Source organism: Halichoerus grypus, chromosome 15, assembly GCF_964656455.1.
Source record: "Halichoerus grypus chromosome 15, mHalGry1.hap1.1, whole genome shotgun sequence".
NCBI classification, from domain to species: domain Eukaryota; kingdom Metazoa; phylum Chordata; class Mammalia; order Carnivora; family Phocidae; genus Halichoerus; species Halichoerus grypus.
In genome coordinates this window covers 271,093-294,261 of record NC_135726.1, presented here as the reverse complement: position 1 = coordinate 294,261, position 23,169 = coordinate 271,093, and the positions used below count along the sequence as shown (strand labels likewise).

The 23,169-nt window shown below is 51.6% G+C and overlaps 2 protein-coding genes across 6 annotated transcripts in view; one reads left to right on the top strand and one right to left on the bottom strand.

Annotated features, from left to right (window-relative positions):
• Positions 1-9: 9 nt before the first annotated feature.
• On the top strand, positions 10-17,881 carry ZNF276 (zinc finger protein 276). 2 transcript variants are annotated; one of them, XM_078062656.1, is made up of 11 exons: positions 10-117; positions 4,467-4,770; positions 5,110-5,156; positions 5,251-5,697; positions 6,833-6,911; positions 8,133-8,216; positions 14,126-14,236; positions 14,304-14,379; positions 14,696-14,813; positions 17,109-17,208; positions 17,284-17,881. In XM_078062656.1, exons 2-11 carry the CDS (start codon positions 4,487-4,489, stop codon positions 17,528-17,530), a joined length of 1,593 nt encoding a protein of 530 aa, XP_077918782.1. In that variant the 5' UTR covers positions 10-117; positions 4,467-4,486; the 3' UTR covers positions 17,531-17,881. The 2 variants fall into 2 exon arrangements, with proteins under 2 accessions (XP_077918782.1, XP_035975649.2); XM_036119756.2 differs by lacking the exon at positions 10-117 and adding an exon at positions 523-769.
• FANCA (FA complementation group A) overlaps positions 16,751-23,169 on the bottom strand; it is a 57,248-nt gene continuing 50,829 nt past the window's right edge. For 2 of the 4 annotated variants that reach the window (XM_078062651.1, XM_036119743.2), the window contains exons 34-44: positions 22,884-22,943; positions 22,644-22,748; positions 21,763-21,875; positions 20,864-21,002; positions 19,777-19,851; positions 19,364-19,466; positions 18,830-18,905; positions 18,424-18,580; positions 18,212-18,304; positions 17,876-18,017; positions 16,751-16,934 (exon numbers count right to left, since the gene is read on the bottom strand). In XM_078062651.1, the coding sequence (XP_077918777.1) occupies positions 17,910-18,017; positions 18,212-18,304; positions 18,424-18,580; positions 18,830-18,905; positions 19,364-19,466; positions 19,777-19,851; positions 20,864-21,002; positions 21,763-21,875; positions 22,644-22,748; positions 22,884-22,943 (1,029 nt within the window). In that variant the 3' untranslated portion in view covers positions 16,751-16,934; positions 17,876-17,909. Of the gene's footprint in view, positions 16,935-17,875; positions 18,018-18,211; positions 18,305-18,419; positions 18,581-18,829; positions 18,906-19,363; positions 19,467-19,776; positions 19,852-20,863; positions 21,003-21,762; positions 21,876-22,643; positions 22,749-22,883; positions 22,944-23,169 lie in introns of those variants that run through there. The other 2 variants (XR_013444142.1, XR_013444143.1) reach the window with 1 other exon arrangement.

Sequence of the window (23,169 nt, the reverse complement as noted above, 5' to 3'; positions counted from 1 at the left end):
CGGGGCCGGCGCGGCTGTACTTCCGGCAGCCCCGGCCCCGCCGCTCTTTGCGCTGGGCTCCCGAGGCTGGAGGGGCGGCGGTGCTCTCAGGTAGCCTCACGCAGTAGCTGCGAGCGCGTAAGTGTAACAGTCGGCACCCGCACTCCACGTCTGTGCCATGCCAAACGCCGGGGCCCTGCCGTGCCGCCCCAGCCCCCTCTCCTGGCCTTTCCCTTCGCCGCCCCGCCCCTCCCTCTTCGCCCCGCCCCGCTTCCAGGGAGCCGAACGGGGCCGAACGGCGGAGTCGAGCGGAGACGAACGAGCACCGTCCAGCTGAGCGGACGCGCGAGGCTCTGGGCCGAGCAGGACGTAACCCGGCGCAGAGGCCGGGTCCAGCCCACACAGCGGGGCCGGGCCGAGCCGGGCCGGGCCGGGCCGAGCCGAGCCGAGCCGAGCCGAGCCGAGCCGAGGCGGGCCGAATAGGGCCGAGTGGAGCCGAGCGGGGCCGGGCCGAGCCGAGCGGGGCCGAGCGGGGCGGAGCGCCGGGGCCGGGCTGTAGCCGCGGCCGCCGCCATGAAGCGGGACCGGCTCGGTCGCTTCCTGTCGCCAGGGGCGGCGGGGCAGCGCGGGGGCTCCGGCGGCGGCGGCGGCGGCGGCGGCCGGACCCGAGGCCGCCCGGCCCGCAGCGGGCCGAGCGTGGACGAGGCCGCGGCCTTGGTGGCGGCGCGGCTGGGCTGGGGCCTGGCGCGGGCCCGCGGGGACCCGGGCGAGGACGGCGCCGACGAGGCAGGTGGGTCGGGCCGGGGCGCCGGGTGGCGGGCGGAGCCGGGGGTCCCTCGGCGTCCCTGGGCCGCTCCGCCGACGGGGCGTCCCCGCGGGCGAGGGCTGCGGGCTGAGGGCGGCCCGCCCGGGTGCTGTTTCGCAGGGCGGCTGACCCCTTGGTGCCCACTGCCCGTCGTGAAGTCACGACGCTGGCGGGGCTGCAGTCGGACAGGCCCGGCGCCCAGTGCGGGCGTTCCGTCTCGTCTTGGTGAAAGCAGAACCGGGTGGGTTCCGGGCAGGTGCTACTGCGCGCGTGCTCCTGGCCTTGGTGGGGGGGCACTGTGCGCCTGGCTGCCCCCCTGGGGCACGGAGGCTGGGGCAGCGTGTGCACGAGGCCGGCCGACCGCGGGAGGAGAGCGGTGTTCGTGCAGAAGTGTTACGTGGAATTAGCCTCCGACGCGGTATTAGTTGGGGGGTGCAGCGTGTGGACGGTTGGCCGTTTCCGTGCGTCGTGCCGGGATCGCCGCGGGGAGTCAGGTGACGTCTGCCCTCACACACTTGCGGGGCTTTTCCTGCGGTGAGAACGTGCGGGCACTTTCAGACATCCAGGGCGGTGCTACTGACTGTAGGCACCGTGCCCCGAGACGTAGTTACCGCTGGACACGTGCGCCTTTGACCGTCCTCCCGACCCTCTCCGTCCCGCCCTCCCCTGCCGTCCGCCCCTGGCCGCCTCCGGTCCTCTCTGGGAGCTTTTGTTGTTGTTCTGCTTTTTTTAGGTTACACACGTAAGTGAACTGGAATGGGGCTTGTCTTTTCTTGTCTGACTTATTTCACTCAGCGTAATACCTTCTTGGTCCATCCGTGTTGTCACAGATGCAGGGTGTCCCTTTTTATGGCTGAATAATATTCCAGTGTGTGTGTGCGCGCGCACCCACCTCACTTTTTGTGCATTCATTAATCAGTGGGCACTTAGGTAGTTTCCATACCTTGGCTATTGTAAATAATGCTGCCGTGAAAATGGGAGCGTATGTACGTTTTTGAGTTAGTGTTTTCATTTCCTTTGTATAAATATCGAGAAGTAGAATTGTTGGGTCAAATGGTAGTTTTATTTTTATTTTTAAAAAGATTTATTTATTTATTTTAGAGAGAGAGCACTCGAGCAGGGGGAGGGGCAGAGGCAGAGCAACCGAGAGAAGCACACTCCCAGCTGAGCAGGGAGCCCCACACTAGGCTCCACACTGGGCTCGACATCCATGACCCTGAGATCATGACCTGAGCCGAAACCAAGAGTGAGACACTCAACCTACTGCACCCCCCATGCACCCCCCTTCATAGAGACTGTACCAATTTACATTCCCACCAACAGTGCCCAAGGGTTCCCTTTTCCCACATCCTCACACACTCGTTGTTTCTTGTCTTTTTTTTTTTTTAAGATTTTATTTATTTATTTGACAGAGACACAGCGAGAGAGGGAACACAAGCAGGGGGAGTGGGAGAGGGAGAAGCAGGCTTCCCGTGGAGCAGGGAGCCCGATGCAATGCTCCATCCCAGGACCCTGGGATCATGACCTGAGCCGAAGGCAGACGCTTAACTGACTGAGCCACCCAGGTGCCCCTGCTGCCTGTATTTTAATTGGATTGTGTTTTTTATTTTGAGTGGTATTAGTTCTTTATATATTTTAGGTATTAATCCCTTTCAGATATATGATTGGCAAATGTTTTCCCAAGTTCAGTAGGTTGCCTTTTCATTTCATTGATGGTTTTCTTTGCAGTACAGAAGCATTTCAGTTTGATGTAGTCCCTCTTGTTTATTTTTTGCTTTTGTTGACTTTGTTTTCAGTGTTGAATCCAAAAAATCATCACCAAGACTGAGGAGAAGGAATTTACTGCCGGTGTTTTCTTCTAGGAGTTTTATGGTTTTAGGTCTCACATTTAGGTCTTTAATCCATTTTGAGTTTATTTTTGTTTATGATTTAAGTTGGGGGCCTAGTTTCATTCTTTCCCATGTGGCTGTCCAGTTTCCCAACACTCCTTTATTGAAGAAACTATCATTTCTCCATTGTATATTCTTGCCTCCTTTGTTGTAAATTAATTGACTTCACATATGCATGGGTTTATATCTGGGCTCTCTTTTTTGTTGCTTCAGTCTGTCTGTTTTTATGTCATTACTATACTGTTTCGGTTACTGTAGTTTTGTTCTATAGTTTGAAATTAAGAAATGTGATGCTTCTGGCTTTGTTCTTCTTTCTCAAGATTGCTTTGGCTATTTGGGGTCTTTTGTGGTTTCGTATAAATTTTAAGACGTTCTATTTTTGTGAAAAACGCCATTGGGATTTTGATCAGGATTGTACTGAATCTGTAGACGGTTTTTTGTAGCATGAACATGTTAACAGTTTTCTTCTAATCCACGAGCGCAGAATATTCATTTATTTGTGGCTTCACTTTCTTTCATCAGTGTCTTACAGTTTTCAGTGTGTAGGTTTTTCACCTCATTGTTAAATTTATTCATAGGTATTTTATTCTTTTTGATGAATTTTTTAAATTAATTTATTTGACAGAGAGGGGGGGACACACAAGCAGGGGGAGAGGGAGAAGCAGGCTTCCTGCTTAGCAGGGAGCCCAATGGGGGACTCGATCCTGGGACCCTGGGATCATGACCTGAGCCGAAGGCAGACGCTTAACGACTGAGCCACCCAGGCGCCCCCTTTCTGATGCATTTGTAAGTGGGATTGCTTTCTTAATTTCTTTTTCTGATAGTTCATTATTGATTTTTGTGTCCTGCCGCTTTACCGATTTTTCATTCTTAGCATTCTTAGAGTCTTTTGATGGAGTCTTCAGGGTTTTCCGTATATAATGCCATATTATTTGCAAATGAGACAGTTTTTTACTTCTTTTTTTCTTATTTGGATATTTCTTACTTTTGTTGCCTAATTGCTCTGTCTAGGACTTCCAGTACTATGCTGAATAAAAGTGGTGAGAGTGGGCATCCTTGTCTTGTTCCTAATCTGAGAGGAAAGCTTTCTGCTTTTCATTTGTGTGTATAATGTTAGCAATGAGCCTGTTATCTGTCACCTTTATTATGTTTAGGTACATTCTTTCTATACCCACTTTGTTCAGAATTTTTATCATGATGGGCATTGAATTTTGTCAGAAACTTTCTGCATCTGTTGAGATGCTCATATGATTTGCATCTTTTGTTTTGTTAACATGTATCAGGTTCATTGGTTTGTGGATGTTGGACCATCCTTGCACCCTTGGAATAAATCCCACTGGATCATGGTATATGAGCCTCTTAGTGTATTGTTGAATTTGGTTTGCTAATGTTTTGGTGAGGATTTTGGCAGCTGTGTTTGTCAGGGATATTGGCCTGTAATTTTCTTTTCTTGTGGTGTCCTTGTCTGGTTTTGTTAGGAGGGTTATTCTGGCCTTGTTGTAGAAGCACTTAGAATTCTCTGAAAGGTTTTCTGGACCATAAGGCCCTCCACTGAGCACATCTCCCAAAAGTCTTTATGTTCAGCTGGGAGCCCAGAGCCAGAATCCTGCCTTTGGGGCAGGTGTAGGCTTGTGTTTAAGGGGTATATATGGGGAAGCTCCATGGAGGACGGCAGAGCGTGGGTCTCACCTCCCCGGGGGCCGCGTTGCTCGCTTCCTAGGAGCTTGTGTCTTCCATGCCCTGTGCAGCGAGCAGCCTTACCAGCTGACTTAATGTCTCCTGTGCTTGCCCAGGAACAGGCCGGGCTCTTGCCATGGGGCACTGTCGCCTCTGCCATGGGAAGTTCTCCTCACGGAGTCTCCGCAGCATTTCTGGCAGGGCACCTGGGGAGAGCTCAGACAGACCACCCCCAGGGGAGCGAGTTTTCATCAGGGACTTCCAGCACTTGCTGGGGGTGGCCGTCCACCAGGACCCAGCTCTGTCTCAGTTTGTCTGCAAGAACTGCCACACCCAGTTCTACCAGTGCCATGGCCTCCTCAAGTCCTTCCTGCAGAGAGTCAACGTCTCCCCGACGGGCCACCGGAAGACTTGCACAAAGTAGGCGTTCCTCCTTCATTCTTTGGTGGGCATTCAGGGGCCAAGCACCCTGCACGCTGGGGCTGCTCTAGGCACAGGAGTGCTGGGGGGAGCCTCTGCAGTGGGGAGACGCATCATGCTGGAGCAGCAGACAATGGGAGCACCAGTGTGGCTGGTGTGAGGGAGATGGACAGACATGCTTGGGGAGGTGAGGGCCACGAAGGGCTCTGAGTGTAGGAGACAGCCCTTGGAAGAGCAGTTTCAGACTGCATGTGGGAGAGGTGGCCTGTGAAAGGGATCTGGTGAGCGTGCATCTTGTTCACTGCTAGCCCCACTCATGGCCATGCTGATCCTTTGCAGGGTTGGTGCCCAGCCCCCACCAGGGGCAGAGGAGGGAGCGTGTCTGGGTGAGTGTGCCCCTGGTGTGTGGTGCGTGGGTAGGCTTGAGGTGGGCTGGGTGCTGACTGGCCATGGGTGTGGCGTCTCTGTGCCTTTCCTCAGTGGACCTGATCACTTCGAGCCCCCAGGGCCTACGTGACTTGGTCGCATGGGTGCATGGACACGCAGCCAGCTGTGGGGCCCTGCCTAACCTCCAGAGGACACTGTCCTCCGAGTACTGCGGTGTTATCCAAGCCGTGTGGGGCTGTGACCAGGGCCACGACTATACCATGGACACCGACTCCAGCTGCGGGGCCCTCTTGCTGGACAGTGCATTGGCAGTCAAGTGGACATGGGACAAGGAGATGGCCCCGTGGCTCACCCAGCATCGGGGATCCAACCCCACTGGGGCTGCCCCTCAGAGCTCCCAGGGCAAAGCGACCACAGTTCCAGCTGAGACCGAGACACTGCCCAGCACGGACATGGCCCAGCCTCCTTCAGATGTCATCCCTGTAGGGCCTGGGCTGAGCCCCCCACCTCAGCCAAGCTTCCCCTCAAGTGGGGCCCCAGGTAGGAGGCTCCTCTGGGCTGTTAAACCAGGATTCCTAGTCTTGAACCAGGCAGGGCTCTCAGTAGGAAGTGGATGTCCGCATCGTTGTGGGCGGTGGTCATGGTGGTGTGTGCAGGGGTTCTGGGAGAAAGGAGGAGGAGCCGGCCTTAGCATCTCCTCCTGGGCATCTGACAGCGGGGGGGTTTGAGGACCCTATTCCAGCAGTTTCTGTAAAGGCATGCTCGCCTGCCATCTGGTCTTCCTTGCTAAGCCTGCTTGGGGTCAGGGGGCCAAGGGAGGCAGAAGAATGGGGTCCTTGTTGTGGGACGTGGGGGAAGAGGGCAGCTGCTGCCTCCGAGGCTGTTTTGTTCCAGCTGCAGGTCATTCCCTGGGTCTCAGCCAGCGTCCCGGTGACATCCCAGCGGGACTCGTGTAGACAGGCCCCTCTGCCAACTGGCCAAGAGGAAACACAGGCCCTTGTTTGGGACCCGATCCCACAGTGCTGTGGTTGGGGTGTAGCTGTTGATGGACTGACTTTGTGTTAGGGTGGCTGGGTTCGCTTCCCCCCTGCTTCTCTCAGCCTCCGTTTGTGCGCCTGTCTGTGCATAGCCCTCGGCTGCTCTTGTGTCCGAGCTCTTGGTGGCACTTTTTTAAAAGTGTAACTACCCAGAAAAAAAAAGTGTAGCTACCTAAATAGTTCAGAGAGATGGAGGTGCACAAATGCTGGGAAGGGAAAAGGGAATTGTGTCAGAGGTTCTTAGAACTGCTTGGCTTTTTTAGCTGTGCATGGCATGCAGTACTTTGCTAACGATGATTTTTTTAAACGTCCTGGAACATCCACAAAGTGTGAGTCGTCCCACCCCGAAACGACTGGATCTGAACCTCTAGGAAGGGCTGGGCTTGCTGATGTGGACTGTCGGCTAGGGTTTCTGATGCCTGGTGCTGCCCATGCCTGTGCTAGTCGTGGGGGTGGTCGGTCTGGCTATGCAGGAACCTTATGGGGGATGGGGCTGGGAGGTGGGTGGGATTTAAAGTTGAAGGACCCCAGGCTCCCTGCAAGGAAGGCTCCATTGTCAGACAGGTGCACGCCTCCTCGCTGGGGAGCACTGCCTGCGCTCCGTGTTGGTAACAGGAGCCTTGTTCTTTGTTTCTCAGGGCGGTTGGGTGAGAAGCAGGTTCCATCTTCAACCTCGGATGATCGGGTAAAAGACGAGTTCAGTGACCTTTCTGAGGGGTGAGAGAAGAGTGGGTTTAAATAGCCTAAAATTCCTCCTTGGAAAACCAAACTCCGCCAACCTGTGTGCTCCCTGTCCGTGTCCTGGCCAGGACCCTCTCCTTCTCTCAGTGGGAAGGAGACGAGTGGCCGAGGGTGTTTCCTTCCAAGCTTCTTGTTCCTGATCCAGAGGGCCCCCCAGCCTGAAGCATTTGCAGGGGGAGCACAACCAGGGTGGTGTGGAAATGAGAGTCCCGTGGTCGCTCCTTTGCTGCTGCTGGCTTGTCTCCTTCAAGGCTGTGGTTTTGTGCCAGCCGTAGATGTTACTGAAACAGGAAGTCAGTCTCTGGCCCTTTGTCATGACATGATTGTGACTTGGGGCAGAGGTTCTGCGCAGGAGGACAACCCGCCCCGGAAAGGGCACTGTCAGGGACTGTTCGCTCCTGGGCCACCTCCTGCTTGTCAGCTGAGAACCACTCATGGTGGCAGCCACACACCAGCTGGCCTTCACACCCTTTCCCCATAAGCTGTGGCTGGAATGCAGATGTACCCTCATCCAAACAAGTAGGACAGTATGATTTTTGGCTCAACTCCAGTGGGGTGTCAATGAAAAATGACTGAGATGCTGGAAGAACCCAAGTAGGTGTGCTAAAAACACCTCCAGGACCAGGAGAGGTCACAGGCTGTCCTTTAGCCCACCAGCCAGCCTTGAGTCTTTCTTGTCCGGACAGGTGACAGCCTGCAGGGGAAGGCCATGGTGTACCACCAGCCTGTCTCTGTCCGCTGCCCTATAGAAACTGAATTCATGCTTTAGGGTAAAGTTTACAGATACACAGATCTTTTCCTGGCCTTTGTGACCTTTGCAGTGGCCAGCAGCTGACCGGTCAGCTGGATAGGTGCTCACAGTTATGGGAAATAGTTAACTCAGTCTGAAAATCCACTTTCTGAGGAGCCTACCTCCTTGAGGTCTTCGTGTGCTACCTGGGGCCCCATAGAGAGGTTCTTTCCAAGTTCAGGGTCCTGGTGTGAGAGGAGTGTGGCTTCTGGGGAATCGTCATTTTGCTGGCCTGCCCTTTCTGTTAGGAGAGGAGTTCAGAGATTTGGGCGTTTTAGGTTTCTAAGACCTTTTTAGGAGAGCTAAAACATGGAGTATGGAGATTTGATGGTGTTTTTAGATAGGAAGTGTCATTGGATCTGTCACACACCACAGGCCTTTGCTAAAGGTTCTCTCTTCTTCCCTAGGGACATCCTGAGTGAAGACGAAAATGACAAGAAGCAGAATACCCAGTCCTCGGACGAATCCTTTGAGCCTTACCCAGAAAAGAAGTAAGGGGGGCAGTCTTGTTGCATGTCCCTGGGGTCTGGGAGTGGCATCGCTGGGTAACCTGGAAACCTAGTCTGCCTGGTAGGGTCACTGGGTGGGAGTAGTGGGGACAGGGAATGAAGGCTTCTGCTTCCCAGTCTGCCCTTGCTTAGCACGTTTGTTTCCTGCTGCTCTTTGGCCTGACCGCACAGTGCAGTGTGGCTTCTGAGTGAGCTGGGACCTGTCTCCGTGTCTTGTGAGAGTGGGAGGGCCTGTGGATGTGACTCAGCCTCAGTGTGGGAGCTCCCTGCCTTCCCTTCTGCCAGCCCTGCCCTCAGTCACACCACAGTAGTGTCTGCCGTGTCAGCCTCTGATTTCCTGCGGGAACCTCTGCCCTACACTTCTTTCTGCTTCTGTGCCAAGGTCCTTGGAGGCTCAGGGACCCAGCAGTTGCTCTCAGATTTGCCTCTGGCACTGATCTCTACATCACTTCCTTATAGAGTTGTCTCTGTGGCCTTGTCTCGACCTTCCCTTTTCAGGGGTTTGTCTTTTCTCTCAGTTACCATATAGGATCCTGGCAGAGAAGGCTAATGTGTACTTGTGTCACTTTCCTCCCAATCTTGTGCCCAGGGACACCCAGAACGCCTGTAGTTAGTCGCTGCCCCACTTGGGTATTATTGAGCGTTTCGCGGTAGAATGGAAACACAGGAGCACCACACCGTCAGCCAAGAAAACGCAGCACAGAGATTAAAGAGCAAACCCGACTTACTTTTTTCCTTTGAGTTCTGACATGGCTATGGAAAGAGAAACAGAAGCCATGCCCTGCAGGAGGTGGGACCAGGTGGCAGTGGGCTGGCCACAGCTCTGGGTTCACCTTTGTGCCCACAGAGACACTCAGACCTTGTGGCCACGTGGTTCCTTGGGTGCTACAATGTGAATCACAACTGGAAACCTAGGACAGGGCCTCTGAACAGCCCTGGTCCGTGTGACTTTCTTTTAGCAGACATGCCTGTCTGGGTCCTTAGCTGGGGACTGAGCCACCCAGGTGCCCCCCATTTTATCATTTTTAAATGTGCAGTTAATTCGGTGGCCATTAAGTATATTCATAATGTTGTGCAACCATCACCACTATTTCTAAACTTTTCATTGTCCCAAGCAGAAACTCTATACCCATTAAGTAATGACTTCCCTCTTTCCCCTCTCCCAGGCTCTGGCAGCCGCTAATCTAGTTACATCAGGGCACTTCATAGAAGTATATACGTATATTTGACAAATATATATTTGTCCTTTTTGATAGGGTTCTTTCATTTTACATAATGTTTTTTAGATTCATCCGTGTCGTAACATGTATCAGAACTTTGTTCCTTTCTATGCCTGAATATATTCGGTTGTATGGATAGACCACAGTTTGTCGATCCATTCTTCTGTCATTTTGGGTTGTTTCTACCTTTTGGCTATTGTGAATAATAATGTTACGAATACTGGCCTGCAAGTATCTGTTTGAGGGGCACCTGGGTGGCTCAGTCAGTTAAGCATCCAATTCTTGATATCAGCTCAGGTCTTGATCTAAGGGTCGTGAGTTTAAGGCCTGCATTGTGGAGCCTACTTAAAAAGAAAAAAGAAAAGTATCTGTTTGAGTCCCTGTTTCAGTTCTTTGGGTGTACCCAGAAGTAGAATTGTTGGGTCATATGCTAGTTCTATGTTTAACTTTTTGAGGAACTGCCTTACAGTTTTCCATAGACGCTGTACCATTTTACATTCCCATCAACAACGTATAAGGGTTCTAATTTCTCCAAATCCTTGTCAACATTGTTAATTTTCCATGTTTTTAATTTTGACATTTATTTTGTTTTTGTGGGGTTTTTTGTTTTGTTTTTGTTTTAGAGAGAGAGAGCTGACGGGGGTTAGAGCAGGAGAGGAGAGAGAATCTTAAGCAGGCTCCACGCCCAGCGCAGAGCTCTACGTGGGGCTGGATCTCACAACCCTGAGATCATGACCTGAGCCAGAATCAAGAGTCAGATACTTAACAACCAGCTGAGCCTCCCAGGCACCCCATTATTTTGTTTGTTTATTTTTTAATAAAGAGGCATTTTTTTTTAAAGATTTTATTTATTTATTTGAGAGAGAGAATGAGACAGAGAGAGAGCACATGAGGGAGGAGGGTCAGAGGGAGAAGCAGACTCCCCGCTGAGCCGGGAGCCTGATGTGGGACTCGATCCCGGGACTCCAGGATCATGACCTGAGCCGAAGGCAGTCGCCCAACCAACTGAGCCACCCAGGCGCCCCTATTTTGTTTATTTTTAAAGTGAAGTATAGTAGACATGCAGTGTTCGTGTCAGGCACACAGCGTAGGGACCCGGTAGCTCCGTACGTTGTGCTGTACGCGTCGCTCGTAGCTGCCCATCGGTCCTCGTGCAGCTGTTACAGCACATTGACTGTATTCTCCGTGCTTTATCTTCATCCCTCATTCCTGAAGTGGAATGAATGCCCCCCACCCCACAACCATCAGTTCTCTCCTTTTGTTGGTTTGATTTTTATTCCACATATAGGTAAAATACAGGGTATTTCTCTTTCCCTGATTTAGTTCACTTGGCATAATGCCCTCTAGGTCCATCTATGTTGTCGCAAATGGCAAGATCTCATTTTTTCTTATGGCTGAGTAATGTTCCGTTATATATATATACCACATCTTTTTTATCCATTCATCTTGGAACCCTTGGGTTGATTCCATGTCTTGGCTATTGTAAATAGTGCTGCCGTAAACATGGGGTACCTGTATCTTTTTGAATTAGTGTTTTCTTTTTGTTTGGGTAAATACCCAGTAGTGGAAATACTGGATCATATTCTATTCTATTATTTTATTTATTTATTTATAAATAAATAACAGAGAGAGACAACAGCGAGAGAGGGAACACAAGCAGGGGGAAGGGCAGAGGGAGAGGGAGAAGCAGGCTGCCTGCTGAGCAGGGAGCCCGATGCGGGGCTCGATCCCAGGACCCTGAGATTGTGACCTGGGCCGAAGGCAGACACTTAACAACTGAGCCACCCAGGCAACCCTCATATTCTATTTCTATTTTTTATTTTTTGTTAATTTTTTCATTGTAAATTCAGTATAGTTCACATACAATGTTCTATTAGTTTCATGTGTACATATTTTTAATTTTCTGTGGAACATCCATACTGCTTTCCACAGTGGCCGTTTTCTTTTTTCTAATTTTTAGTATGGTTAACACAGTGTTATATTAGTTTTAGGCATATAATAGAGTGATTCAAACCTGTTTTCCTTTCTAGTATTCATCCTCTTGGGTGTAAAGTAGTATCCCATTGTCATTTTGGTTTGCATTTCCTTAGTGATTAGTGATGATGGAGCATCTTTTAACATGCTTATATTTTTTGAGAAATGTCTATTTAAGTCCTTTGCCCTTTTTTTTTTCAGATTTTAAATGATTTTTTTTCTTTTTATTTATTTATTTTTGGCCATTTTTAAATTAACTTGTTTTGTCTTTATGCTGTTGAGTTGTAGGGTACATTTTCTCCCATTCAGTGGATTATCTTTTTCATTCCCTTGATACTTTCCTTTGGTGCACAGAAGTTTTTAATTTTTTTTTTTTTTTAAAGATTTTATTTGACAGAGAGAGACAGAGAGAGGGAACACAAGCGGGGGAGTGGGGGAGGGAGAAGCAGGCTTCCCGCCGAGCAGGGAGCCCGACGTGGGGCTCGAACCCAGGACCCTGGGATCATGACCTGAGCCGAAGGCAGACGCTTAACGACTGAGCCACCCAGGAGCCCCAGAAGTTTTTAATTTTAATTTTGAAGTCCATTTTACCTGTTTTTACTTTTGTTGTTTTGCCTTTTTTTTTTTTCTAATAATCTCTATGTCCGGCGTGGGCTCAGACTCACAGCCCTGAGATCGAGTCACATGCCCCCCTGACTGAGGCAGCCGGGGGCCCCGTGTTGCCTTGCCTTTGACGTCATGTTCAAGAAACTGTTGCCAAATCCAAGGTCATGTTTTCATCCAAGAATTTGATAGTTTTAGCTCCTAGGTCTTTGATTGATTTGAGTTAATGTTTGCATATGGAATAAGGTAGGGATCCACATTCATTCTTTGGCATGTGGACATCGGGCTTTCCCAGCACCTTTTGTTGAAGAGACTGTCCTCTCCCCGTTGAGTGGTCTTGGCACCCTTGTCAAAAAATCAGTTGATTGTTCTTGTGAGGGGTTTATTTTTGGCCTTTCAGTTCTCTTCGCTTAGTCTGTATGTCTGTTTTTGTACTAGTACCACACTGTTTTGATTATTGTAGTTTTATAATAAATTTTGGAATCAGAAGTGTGAGTCCTCCAGCTTTGTTTTTCAGACTTATTTAGCTATTCAGTATCCCTTGAAATTCCATGTTAAACTTAGGATTGCTTTTTCTGTTTCTGCCAGAAACACCACTGAGATTTTGGTAGGGTTTGTAGATTGCTTTGGGAGAAGTGTTGTCATCTTAATATTAATCCTGCAACCCATAAACACGGGATGTTTTCCCACTTCTTTAGTTCTTTTTAAATTTCTTTCAGCAGTGTGTTACAGTCTTTAATGTATAAGTCTTTCATCTTCTTGGTTAACTTTATTCCTAAGTATTTTATTCTTTTTGATGCTATTGCAAATGAATTATTTTTTAAATTTTCTTTTTGCATCGTTCATTGTTAGTGTGTAGAAGTAGAACTGGCTTTTGTGTGTTGATTATGTACCCTGCAACTTTGCTGAATTTGTTTATTTTTGTGTGTGTGGATTCTTCAGGGTTTTCTACATATGAGATCATGTTATTTGTGTATATAGGTAATTTTCTTTCTAATTTAGATCCCTTTTGTTTTTCTTGCCTAGTTGCTGTGGCTAGAACTTCTAATACTGTGTTGAATAGCAGTGGCAAAAATGGGCATTTTTTTGTCTTGTTCCTGATCTTAGGGGAAAACTTTCAGTCTTTCACCACTGAGGATGATGTTAGGTATGGGCTTGTCATATAATGCCCTAAAAAGTTCCCTTCTGTTTTTGGCAGTTTTCCTTAAATGTCTGGATCTGAAAAAGGAAAAAAAAAAAAGTGTATATTTTTCTTTATGTTATACTTTTTTAAAGATTTTATTTGAGACAGAGCATGAGCAGGGGGAGGGGCAGAGGGAGAGGGAGAAGCAGACTCCCCGCTGAGTGTGGAGCCCAATGCGGGGATCCATCCCAGGATCCTGGGATCATGACCTAAGTCGAAGGCAGACGCTTCACCAGCTGAGCCACCCAGGTGCCCCATGTCTCTTTAAAAAATCTTCACTAGACACCACAGGGGGAGGTTGGTGCATCTGAATTGGTCCTTCAGGACCTGTCAGACTGAATAAAAGGTCCCCACTGCCCACCCTGGCCCCAGCAGGACTAAGGAGCAGGGATGGCAGCTGGTGGAGCAACATAGCTCTCTCCCAGGAACACACGTCTTCCCTTTGAGCCCCCGCCTGGTTGCTGTGCACCTCCTATCAGGTTCCAGAATTGTTGATTCTGATCTTTTCTAGCCTACTGGTTGTTTTGATGGAAGGACTGACCCCTAAAGCTTCCCCACTCCACCATTTAACATGATGTCTCCAAATAATAGTTTTTGGTTTTGATGTTGAGGGAGTGAAGTTTCAGTCCTGAAAACCCACTCTGTAGCCTTGCACCTTGCCTTCCCAGAGCCTCTGCCTTTCCTAGGGGTTGGTCTAGCTCTGATGGCTCAGGTCAGTGTGAAGCCAGCCAGTGAGCACTGAGACTGAAGCAGGTTGCCATGGAAGCCTGAGGAAAACCCCACCTCTCCTGTTGGAGGAGAGAGAACCATGAAGAAAAGTGAGAAACACATATGCAATGGAGATCAGAAACAGCACTGAATCTGATTACATCTCTTCCTCCCCCACCATCTTTTTTTTTTTGCCCTCACAGGGTCTCTGGTAAAAAGAGTGAAAGCAAAGAAGCCAAGAAGTCTGAAGAACCAAAAATCCGAAAGAAGCCTGGACCGAAGCCGGGCTGGAAGAACAAGCTCCGCTGTGAGAGGTGAGGCCTGGGTAGAGGGCTGGCCTGCCCGTCGGGGCAGCAGCTCCATGTGTGCTCTGCATTGCAGGGAGGAGCTACCCACCATCTACAAGTGCCCTTACCAGGGCTGCACAGCCGTGTACCGAGGGGCCGACGGCATGAAGGTGAGCAGGGGCACCGCCCCGGCGCCAGGGGCTGCCTTCTGTGTGTGGTCGACCAGGAGGACCAGATGTTTCTGTAGAGCCTCGTGTAGACTTGTCCCCAGGGGCTCACGTGAGCCTGGTGAATGGAGAATTGAACAGCCATGGGCCAAGAAGTGAGCCCTCCACTCCTGTGAGAAGCACCCATTTCTTGTTGAGTGAGGAATGGTTGGGTCTCTTCCTTTGAGGGTGCCGTGTAGGACCCGTGGGAGGCATGTGCTATGTGATCGGGGGAGTTGTCCTGGCCAAGGCACTCATGGTCTTGCTGTCTGTCCCGCAGAAGCACATAAAGGAGCACCACGAGGAGGTCCGGGAGAGGCCCTGCCCCCACCCTGGCTGCAACAAGGTGTTCATGATCGATCGCTATCTGCAGCGTCACGTGAAGCTCATCCACACGGGTACGTGCCCTGTTCCCCCACACTCTCACATATACAGTCCCCTTGGGTGGCTGATGGGGGCTGGACACCCTTCAAAGAGGCCTGGGGCTGTGCCTTCCGGGTCATGCGTATGGGCTGTGGAACTGACAGTGAAGAAATCCCAGTGCCTTTCTGCAGGTTTATTGTGGTGGTTTTATCGTTACTTTTAAAAAATAACATTATGTGCTTTTTGGATTATAAAAGTAACCCATGCTCATTGTAGAAATCGTAAAAAGCAAGCGCACAGAAGGTGGTAAGCACCCCCATGCACAAGCACCATCTGCACTTGAGGGTTTACTCTTCCTGTTGGTTCTCATTTTGTGTCTCTGTGCCTACTTCTGTGTGTTCTTGGGGGTAATGGCCTGACGAAGTCCTGTAGGGCCCCGCGTTGTAGTGGGCCGTTCCCCAGGGCCCGGCGCTTCAGGGAGTGTCTCCAGTGTGTGTGCTCTGCTCTTGTGTCCTGGCCACTTTAGCCTTCAGGCCACTCATCTGCAGAGGCTCTCTCTGCCTGTTGTGGGCCGTGTTTGGTCTGAATATGGTGCATTTTAACCAGCTATGCTCTGGTCTGCTCGTGAAATGAGACCTGTCGCCACAGACTCCAGAACTCCTGGGTTGGGGAACATGGTGTGAGCAGGGGTTTGGGCCGGTCTTCTGGGGGAGGGGGCCTGCTGGGCTGGGACTGAGGCCAGAGGGGATGGGAAGGGGGGTTCCACTGGCGTGAGGGGGCGGTGAGCAGGGCTTGGTGGTGTGGTCTGTGCTCTGCTGGTTCCTGAGTTGGACCTGTGTTTATGCTGAGGGGCAGGGGAGGTAAAGGGCGCCTGCTATTCCTTTGTTCTTGGAGGGGTCTCTCTGGGACGCCCTCTGAGATGAGCAAATAAGCTCCACCACCCCCCTCCCACCCGACCCCCGTGTTCCCCCGACGTTCTTGTATGTCCACGGGCTGTTTGCTTGCCTTCCCTCCAAGAGCAGCACTGTGCCCTCTGGGCTGTCCCTGAGACAAGCCCGTTGACCTTTACAACTCCAGGCTTGAAGCCCCCGTGGTTGTGACAACTCGGGGAAACTCAGCCCCTCGGCCCCTCTGGCTTTCCAAGCCAATTGCTGTGGGAATTCCTTTTCCCTGTGAGCTAGTCGGTCTCTCGCTCTTCTCCTTCAGTTGTGGAATTTGTTCTGCCAGTCTTCAGGTCGATTTCTGGGGCATTTGGGATGATTTGATAGTTACCTAAGTAGTGTGTTTGTGGGACGAGGTGAGCCTAGGGTCCTCTTCCTCTCCCCATACATTCTCTGCATACGTATTACAACCCCGGGCTCATGTGCGTTCCTCACAATTTTGATTCCCCTCTAATTTTAAAGACACGATCCACCCCACATGCGTTAGAAGCACAGGACCTGCATGTGCGCCTGATGCCCGCACCTGCTGCTTCTCTCCACAGAGCTACTCTCCTGATTGGCATCACCCCCTTTAAAAGATCAGTGGAGCACATCTCTGTTTATCCCTGAACAGGAATTGTGCTTGTTTTTGTTAAACTACCTTACTATAGAAAGTTATGATTTACTTTTTTTACCCAGATTTGTCCGTTTTATTATCGGACAAATTTATTGGTTGGTTTCACTGTGAAACCATTTTCCCGTGTGTTTTGCTCTGAGCACTCTTGGACATCTCCTGACACAAATAATTCCCTTAAATTGGGTCTTCAAGCTGTGTCTCCGTTCAGACACCAGTGGTCACAACCATTAGCAGTTTTTTTTTAAAACACCAAAGAGGACAGACTGAACTATAAGGGTGCATTATACCTAGTAGGGGAGAAAGCCAGTCTGTGTGGGTGTTTGTAGTTGAGCAGGTGGGACTTGAAATGGCCAGGAGGAAGAAGCTCATGGCTACCACCCCAAGCCCATGTCCAGGAGTAGAGCTGACTGTTCAGTTTTTGTTCAAGAGTGTAAGAAATTTATTTGCCAAGTGGCAGTAGTGATCTATGGAGCTTTATTGATGTGGCTTCCTCTAAGAATTTTTACTCAAATAAAGTTTCTCTTCAAGAAAACAGGCTTCAAATGTACACAGTTGATGAAGTCCCAGCCAGGTGGCATTTCTAAGCAATTTGGAGTGCTCTGTTAACAGAAAGTTTTGTATTAGAAATGTTTTTCCATCTCTGAATAAAATTAGGTTTGCACGGGCCCCTTGCTTGGGCCCTGAGTGTAAGGAAACACCACTTGAGGCCCCCGTGCTCCGTGGGAGGGCTGGGCATTTCTCCTGCCTGTGCTTACTGCATCTCTGGTCCACAGAGGTGCGGAACTATATCTGTGATGAGTGTGGACAGACCTTCAAGCAACGGAAGCACCTTCTTGTCCACCAGATGCGCCACTCAGGAGCCAAGCCTCTGCAGTAAGTGTGGGGATGGGCACCTTCTCATGGCCACACTGGCCCCCATGCCCTTGCTCACCTGACCCTGTCCCCCAGGTGTGAAGTCTGTGGCTTCCAGTGCCGGCAGCGAGCATCCCTCAAGTACCACATGACTAAACACAAGGCTGAGACTGAGCTGGACTTTGCCTGTGACCAGTGTGGCCGGCGGTTCGAGAAGGCCCACAACCTCAATGTGCACATGTCCATGGTCCACCCTCTGACGCAGACCCAGGACAAGGCCCTGCCCCTGGAGCCACCGCCTGGGACTGTGGAGGGCCAGGCCGTGAAGCCCGAGCCTACCTGAACTCTGGTGGTAAATGGGGTTAAGACAGTTTCATTAGTTCCTCATACGCAACCTGACAGCACAGCTTTGCTCGCTCGCTCCCCTGGAGCCCCCATGCTGTACCCCCCCACCTGTGTGTCAGGAGGGCATTGATCTGCAGTATGGTGACCGTGGGCTCAGTGTGCAACTCACGTAGCCTTTCCAGCCTCCACTCTGGGACCAGCATTTTCCTACAAATACTGAATGACTCGGGGCCAGATGGATTTTAAATAATTGATTCCTATTCCCCACTAAAGCAATCAAGGAGATTTGTAATCCACTTTTTAGTGCAAGAGCTCCATGTTATGCTTGTAATAAATTATTTACCAAGGAGCTGGGCTGTGCGCTGCGCAGGGTCCAGTCAGAAGAGATGGGGCTCCTGGTAGAGGTCGGCATCGGGCAGCGCCTGCTGTCTGCTCCGGAGGGCGGCACTCACTTCCGGGTCACAGTGTCCACTGGTAGCCAGCAGCTGCAGGAAAACAGCTGTGCTCAGCCCAGTGCAGCCCCCAGACACCAGGGCCTGAGGACGGGGAGCTGGCCACCGGAGCCCAGCAGGTAAGTGGCCACAGTGCAAGTGTTGGACACCAGATTCTCGTTTTACTTGAGGTGTTGCAACTTCAACACTCTTAACGTGTCCGCACACACCAAGCATCTGGGTGTTACCTCTGCCATGTTCGAGAAGCTCTTTTTTGGGCACCTAGGTATTGATTGCAGCAGAAAATGACGAGCTTTTGTTATCAAGCCTACGGGGTCACCCTAGAGAGAGGACAGGCAGAGACACAGGTCAGGGTGTATACTGTGAGGGTCACAATGCCCCCACCTGCTCACTCTGCCAGGAGAGCTGGCTGCACGGGTCTCTGAGCTGTGTCACCTGCCTGGCCCTGGAGCTCCTGGCTCCTGCCAGCTAGAGCCGAGACCACACTTGTCTCCCCAGCCACGAAGAGACAGATCAGCTTTAGGTACATGTCGACAGCAACACGCAGGAAGGCATCTTCCCTCATGAGGGCGTCTTCATCAAAATAGGAGAGAAGGCTGAAGGTAAGAAAGAAGATGCCTCGTGACTCCAAGATCGAACAGAGGTGAGTGGCCGTCAGCACTGAGCAGTGACTCATCTGAGGAATGAAGTTCCAGGCATCTTTCCCGTTTGGAGGGCAATCCACAGTGATACTGATAGAGGATTGGGCTGGGGTGACCCCTCCTCTGACCACACACAACCCCCCCCCGGGGTGGGAACTCCGCTGAGAGCGCGTTGCGACACTGACCCGCAGCAGGTGCAGTTACCTGTAGAAGGCAAACGGCAGCAGCCTGATGTATGGATCTGGGGCCAGGCGGAGGAGGACATGCCCCAGGCCACCCTCTGCAACCAAAGGGGGTTAGGCTTAGCTCTGTGGCCACCTTCCCACCCCAGGATCAGCATGTTCAGGAGACCTCAGGTGCCTGGCTGGGAGGGGTGGTGATGTCCTCATGCTGGAGGGCAGAGCCTGGGGGGTAGACCCCCCCCCATGATGGCCCAGTGCCACCCTGGGTCCCCCTAGTACCCCACTCAACTCTTTTGTTGTTTGGATGAGTTTGTACTGCATTTAGCCTAAAATGTGGTTTATATACTTAGCAAGAAGATAGACTTTGAAAAATGAGTTAGTAAATTAAGGCCCAGGGGTTCATACTTAACCATTGGAAAGTTATTTTTGAAGAAGGACTAAATAAAAAGTGGGGATCGCAGCCTGCCTTTGCGGATCACCTGTGTTCCCAGTAGGTGGCTGGTAACCGGGACAGACACAAGCTGTGCCCTGCTACCGAGTCTCAGTGCTGTCTTACCTGTCTCTGTCAACTGAAAGAGTACCAGCCAGGATACCTTCTTCTTCTCCAAACACCCCAGGATCTCCGCACATATGTCCAAAGCCTTTAGGGAGTCCACAGCCTGTGGCCCACAGAAGAGGGAGGCTGACTGTCTGCACAGACAGGCACACAGTGGGGAGAGGGGTGACCTCCAGCCCAGAAGGGAGCCTTTGCTCATTCTGTTGAGTCTTGAATGGTGACTGTAGGAGGAACAGGTCAGGGACCCCTGTGCTCGTTCTGAAATGAGACCTCAAAGGAGAGGCCCAGGGCCAAGGGGTTCTTGCTTCAGCAAGCACAAGACTCCTGAGGAGCCCTTCAATACAAAGGTTCCAGGGCCCTCCTCCCAGAAACCCTGAGTAGGGAGGTCTGGGGGTGGGAAAGGGTCACCTTACCTGATGTCTTAAGTGTGGGGTTAGATGTGATGAAAGCAGGCCCATTAAGGAAAAGAAAAACAGGACAACCAGCAGCTGCAAATAAGACCAGTGCCTTTAGAACATTAAAACCACCCAGGCTGCACCCTCATTACGTAATTCTAAGTAAGGAATGCAGATGCTGTTCTTTGACCAAACATTTATAGGCAGAGGGCATAAATCTTTCCTCTAAGTGGATCTTCTCAGGAAGGAAAACTTTAAAGAGGTAATTTGAGAATAAATTCTTACAGACTGCATCATTTTATATGTGCCTTTAAACACAGCTTGGAAAAGTGCCCACAGGGAAAAACTGTGCTGTGGCTGAGGGTGTCCATGGTGTGCGAGCTGCCAGTACCTCAATCCGGTGCAGCGAGCCACCCCCGGCCCAGCCCCACTCCTGGGCTCCTTGTCTAGAAGGGTGTTTGTAAAATCCCTAGAGGCAAATGCACAGGCCCCCTCCTGACCCGAGGCAGGGGTCCACCTCTTCCCAACCCCCTGGAGTGCACCCAGGCTGGCTGGGGTGTCTGGACACCTCTTCTCAGCACACACAGGCCTAAGAGGCTTAAGGCCACTGAAATCACTTTGAACAAAAACAAACTTAAAAGAATCTCCCTTGTGGGTTTTTTTTTTTTTTTACATTAAATTACCAAAAACCACAGGCAGGCCTGTACGTCCTGAGCTGACAGGTTGACTTTCCAGTTTACAAATTGTTTAGTTGGGGGAGAGATGAAGGAGCGAAGGCTGTGGGAAAAGGGACAAAGAAGGTCCCACGGGGCAGCTGATGACAGCCCTGCCCTGGGTTTAGGGAGGATAAAAATAAGCTAAGCAAAATCAAAAGTGAGACACGTAAGGTATTCTTTCTACCAGTAAACTTGACAGTGAAATATTACAAAATCCATCAGCCTGGTAAATTCTACTTCCTAATAAAGTCACAAGAATACCATACTCCCTGTCTGTTCTTGGAAAAGCACAATTCATTAGGTGAACCCTGAGAAACTCAGCTGATCGGAACACTGATTAAAAACAAACTTGGTAGAGAAGAAAGAAGTGAAAGAATTTCGTTTCTTGCCTCCTCTCTTTGGCAGTCCAGCTTCTCCAGCTGGCTCCTGATGCTGTTTTCCCCGGCTTGCTGGATTGCGAAGTGGAGTGAAGCCGCAGAGACCCAGGCCGGGCCCGGTGGGGGGGGCGCCGAGTCAGGAGAGAGGCAGCTAGGAGACAGATGCGTCACCACAAGAGTGTCATAACCACATCCTGGTGGAAAGCCACCAGCCCTGCCCACCCTCAGCTGGGGCAGCGAGGGGCTCTAGAGTCCACAGAAACAAGGTCTACGTCCCTAACCACCCCTGGCTCGGCATAGGGACCTAGAGCCTGGTGTCAGCCTCCTTCCCGCTTTAGGGTCCAGTCTCCAGTTTCCCTAACGTGCTTCTGTGCCATGGATATGAGGACGGGGTAGGGCCTGACCGGGACACTTGGTCCTGACGCCTGAGCTTTGCAAGGAGGTCGTGGGACACGGGACTCTCACTTGGAGCCTACCACTCACACCCTTGGCTTCTGGGTCCAGTCCTCCTCCTCAGTCCCTGCTGTGACTGCAGTGTGGTGCTCAGAAAGGTGTCCCAGCAGGTTAAAAACAGGCCAAAAATCAGTGGAATATAATGTAGCAGTTGGCATTCCTTATTTTCTGGGATTTTGAGCACTCCGGACACTGTAGCCGTGCACAGGGATAAAAGGAGGCCGGATGGGACCACAGTTCTCCCCCAAACCAGCACATGCCAGAGATGGCCAGCTGGGCAGGCCCGGTGGGGCAGAAAGCTGCGCAGGGACCCGCTAGGTCAGGTCTGTCCCTTCCCTTCCATGTGGGTCCTGCCCAGCCTGCCCTAAGGCCTCTGTCCGCCATCCCAAGGTATTCATGGAGGGAACCTAGAGCAGGTCCTAAAGAACATCTGTGCTCCCTCTCCTTGTTGCACGCACCTCCTGCCAAACTGCTGGGCCTCCCACAGCCTCTGCAGCTCTTGGGGCAGTGGGCCCTGGAAGCATCTCGTCCACCGGCTGCGAAGTTCAGGCTCCAGGCGTGGCCACCACAACTTCCAGAAGAGAAAGATCACCAGTAAGCAGATCAGGGGAGGCTATACTTGGACGCTCTTCAGTCCCTATAGCCAAGATGTGGAACCCTGGAGTGACCACTGGAGATGTGCGTGAGACCAGCTGACGCCGGCAGCACGGCTCATGTTCACCCAACACCTCCTATTTAAGTAGTGTGTCATGTACTCGATTTAAGGTTCAAGGCAGTTCCGTGAGCTATCTCCTCCTCATCTGTAGAGGACACGGATGTCCGCACTGAGAGCTGGTGTTTTACACACACAGTAACTTCTGCACTGAATTCCACCCACATGAGCCACAGACTACATGGAAAGCTGAACACTCGGGGGGCATGGCAGCATAAGTCCTACGGCTGCTAGGAGAGCTGCATGTCGTCAGGACGCCAGGAAAGCCAGCGAAGGCCCCCCGGGGAACCCCACACCCACGTGAGGGCCGGGCGGCAGGGGACTGGGCCGCCTCTCTTCCAGTCCTGAGATGGTCGTCTGTCAAGACAACAGGTGGAGCCCAAGTCGGGGAGCTCAGGCAATTAGGGTTCACCTTCAGCCAACGCAGAAGCAGAGTGAAGCAACACCCAGACACTGTTGTCCACAGGCGTGGGCAGGGAAGCCCGTCATCCTCCCTGCTGATGGCTTCGCTTTACCCCCCGTTTCTCCGCATGCATTTTCTCCTCAATGACAAGAACCAGGATGCTGCCCTGGGCCCCAGTCCCTGTGCCAGCCCCGGGCGCACCCCAAGAAGGCGGCTGCACCTACCAGAGCAGAGGTCAGGACTATGGGGCACTCAGTCTGGCACGCGGTCAGGATCAGGTCTGCGGTCCGGGAGGGGTTTCTGCTTTGTGAACAGGCGCTGAGGAGCCCCTGCAGGAGAGGACATGCCAGCAGCTCAGTGGTTTGCATGTGTACCCCGCTCCTAAAAGGCACCAGGGCTTCAAAGCACCACTGGCTATGAGAGTCCAGCCAAGTGGTGGGAGGTGCTGGGGGCAACAGAATTACCCTGAAGAAGTGGACGGTGATGTCATGGGTCAGAGCACTTCCATGGGAGCAGAAGTTTCTCTGCAAAAGAGCATAGGCCAGTGAGAAAGGAACCAGTGGGGCAGGGGGTGGGAGCGGAGGCAGCGTGTGCCGAGAGGCTTTAGCTGTGCTCACGGCGCCACTGCTGACCACAGAGGTCCAGCTTCATGTCCACCTGCACGGCTAGCCCAGGACCTGGCATCTCTCTGCCTATCCATGCAGCTCCTCTGTGCAGCAAGATCCCCCAGCCTGCCCGCTTCGGCCCCAA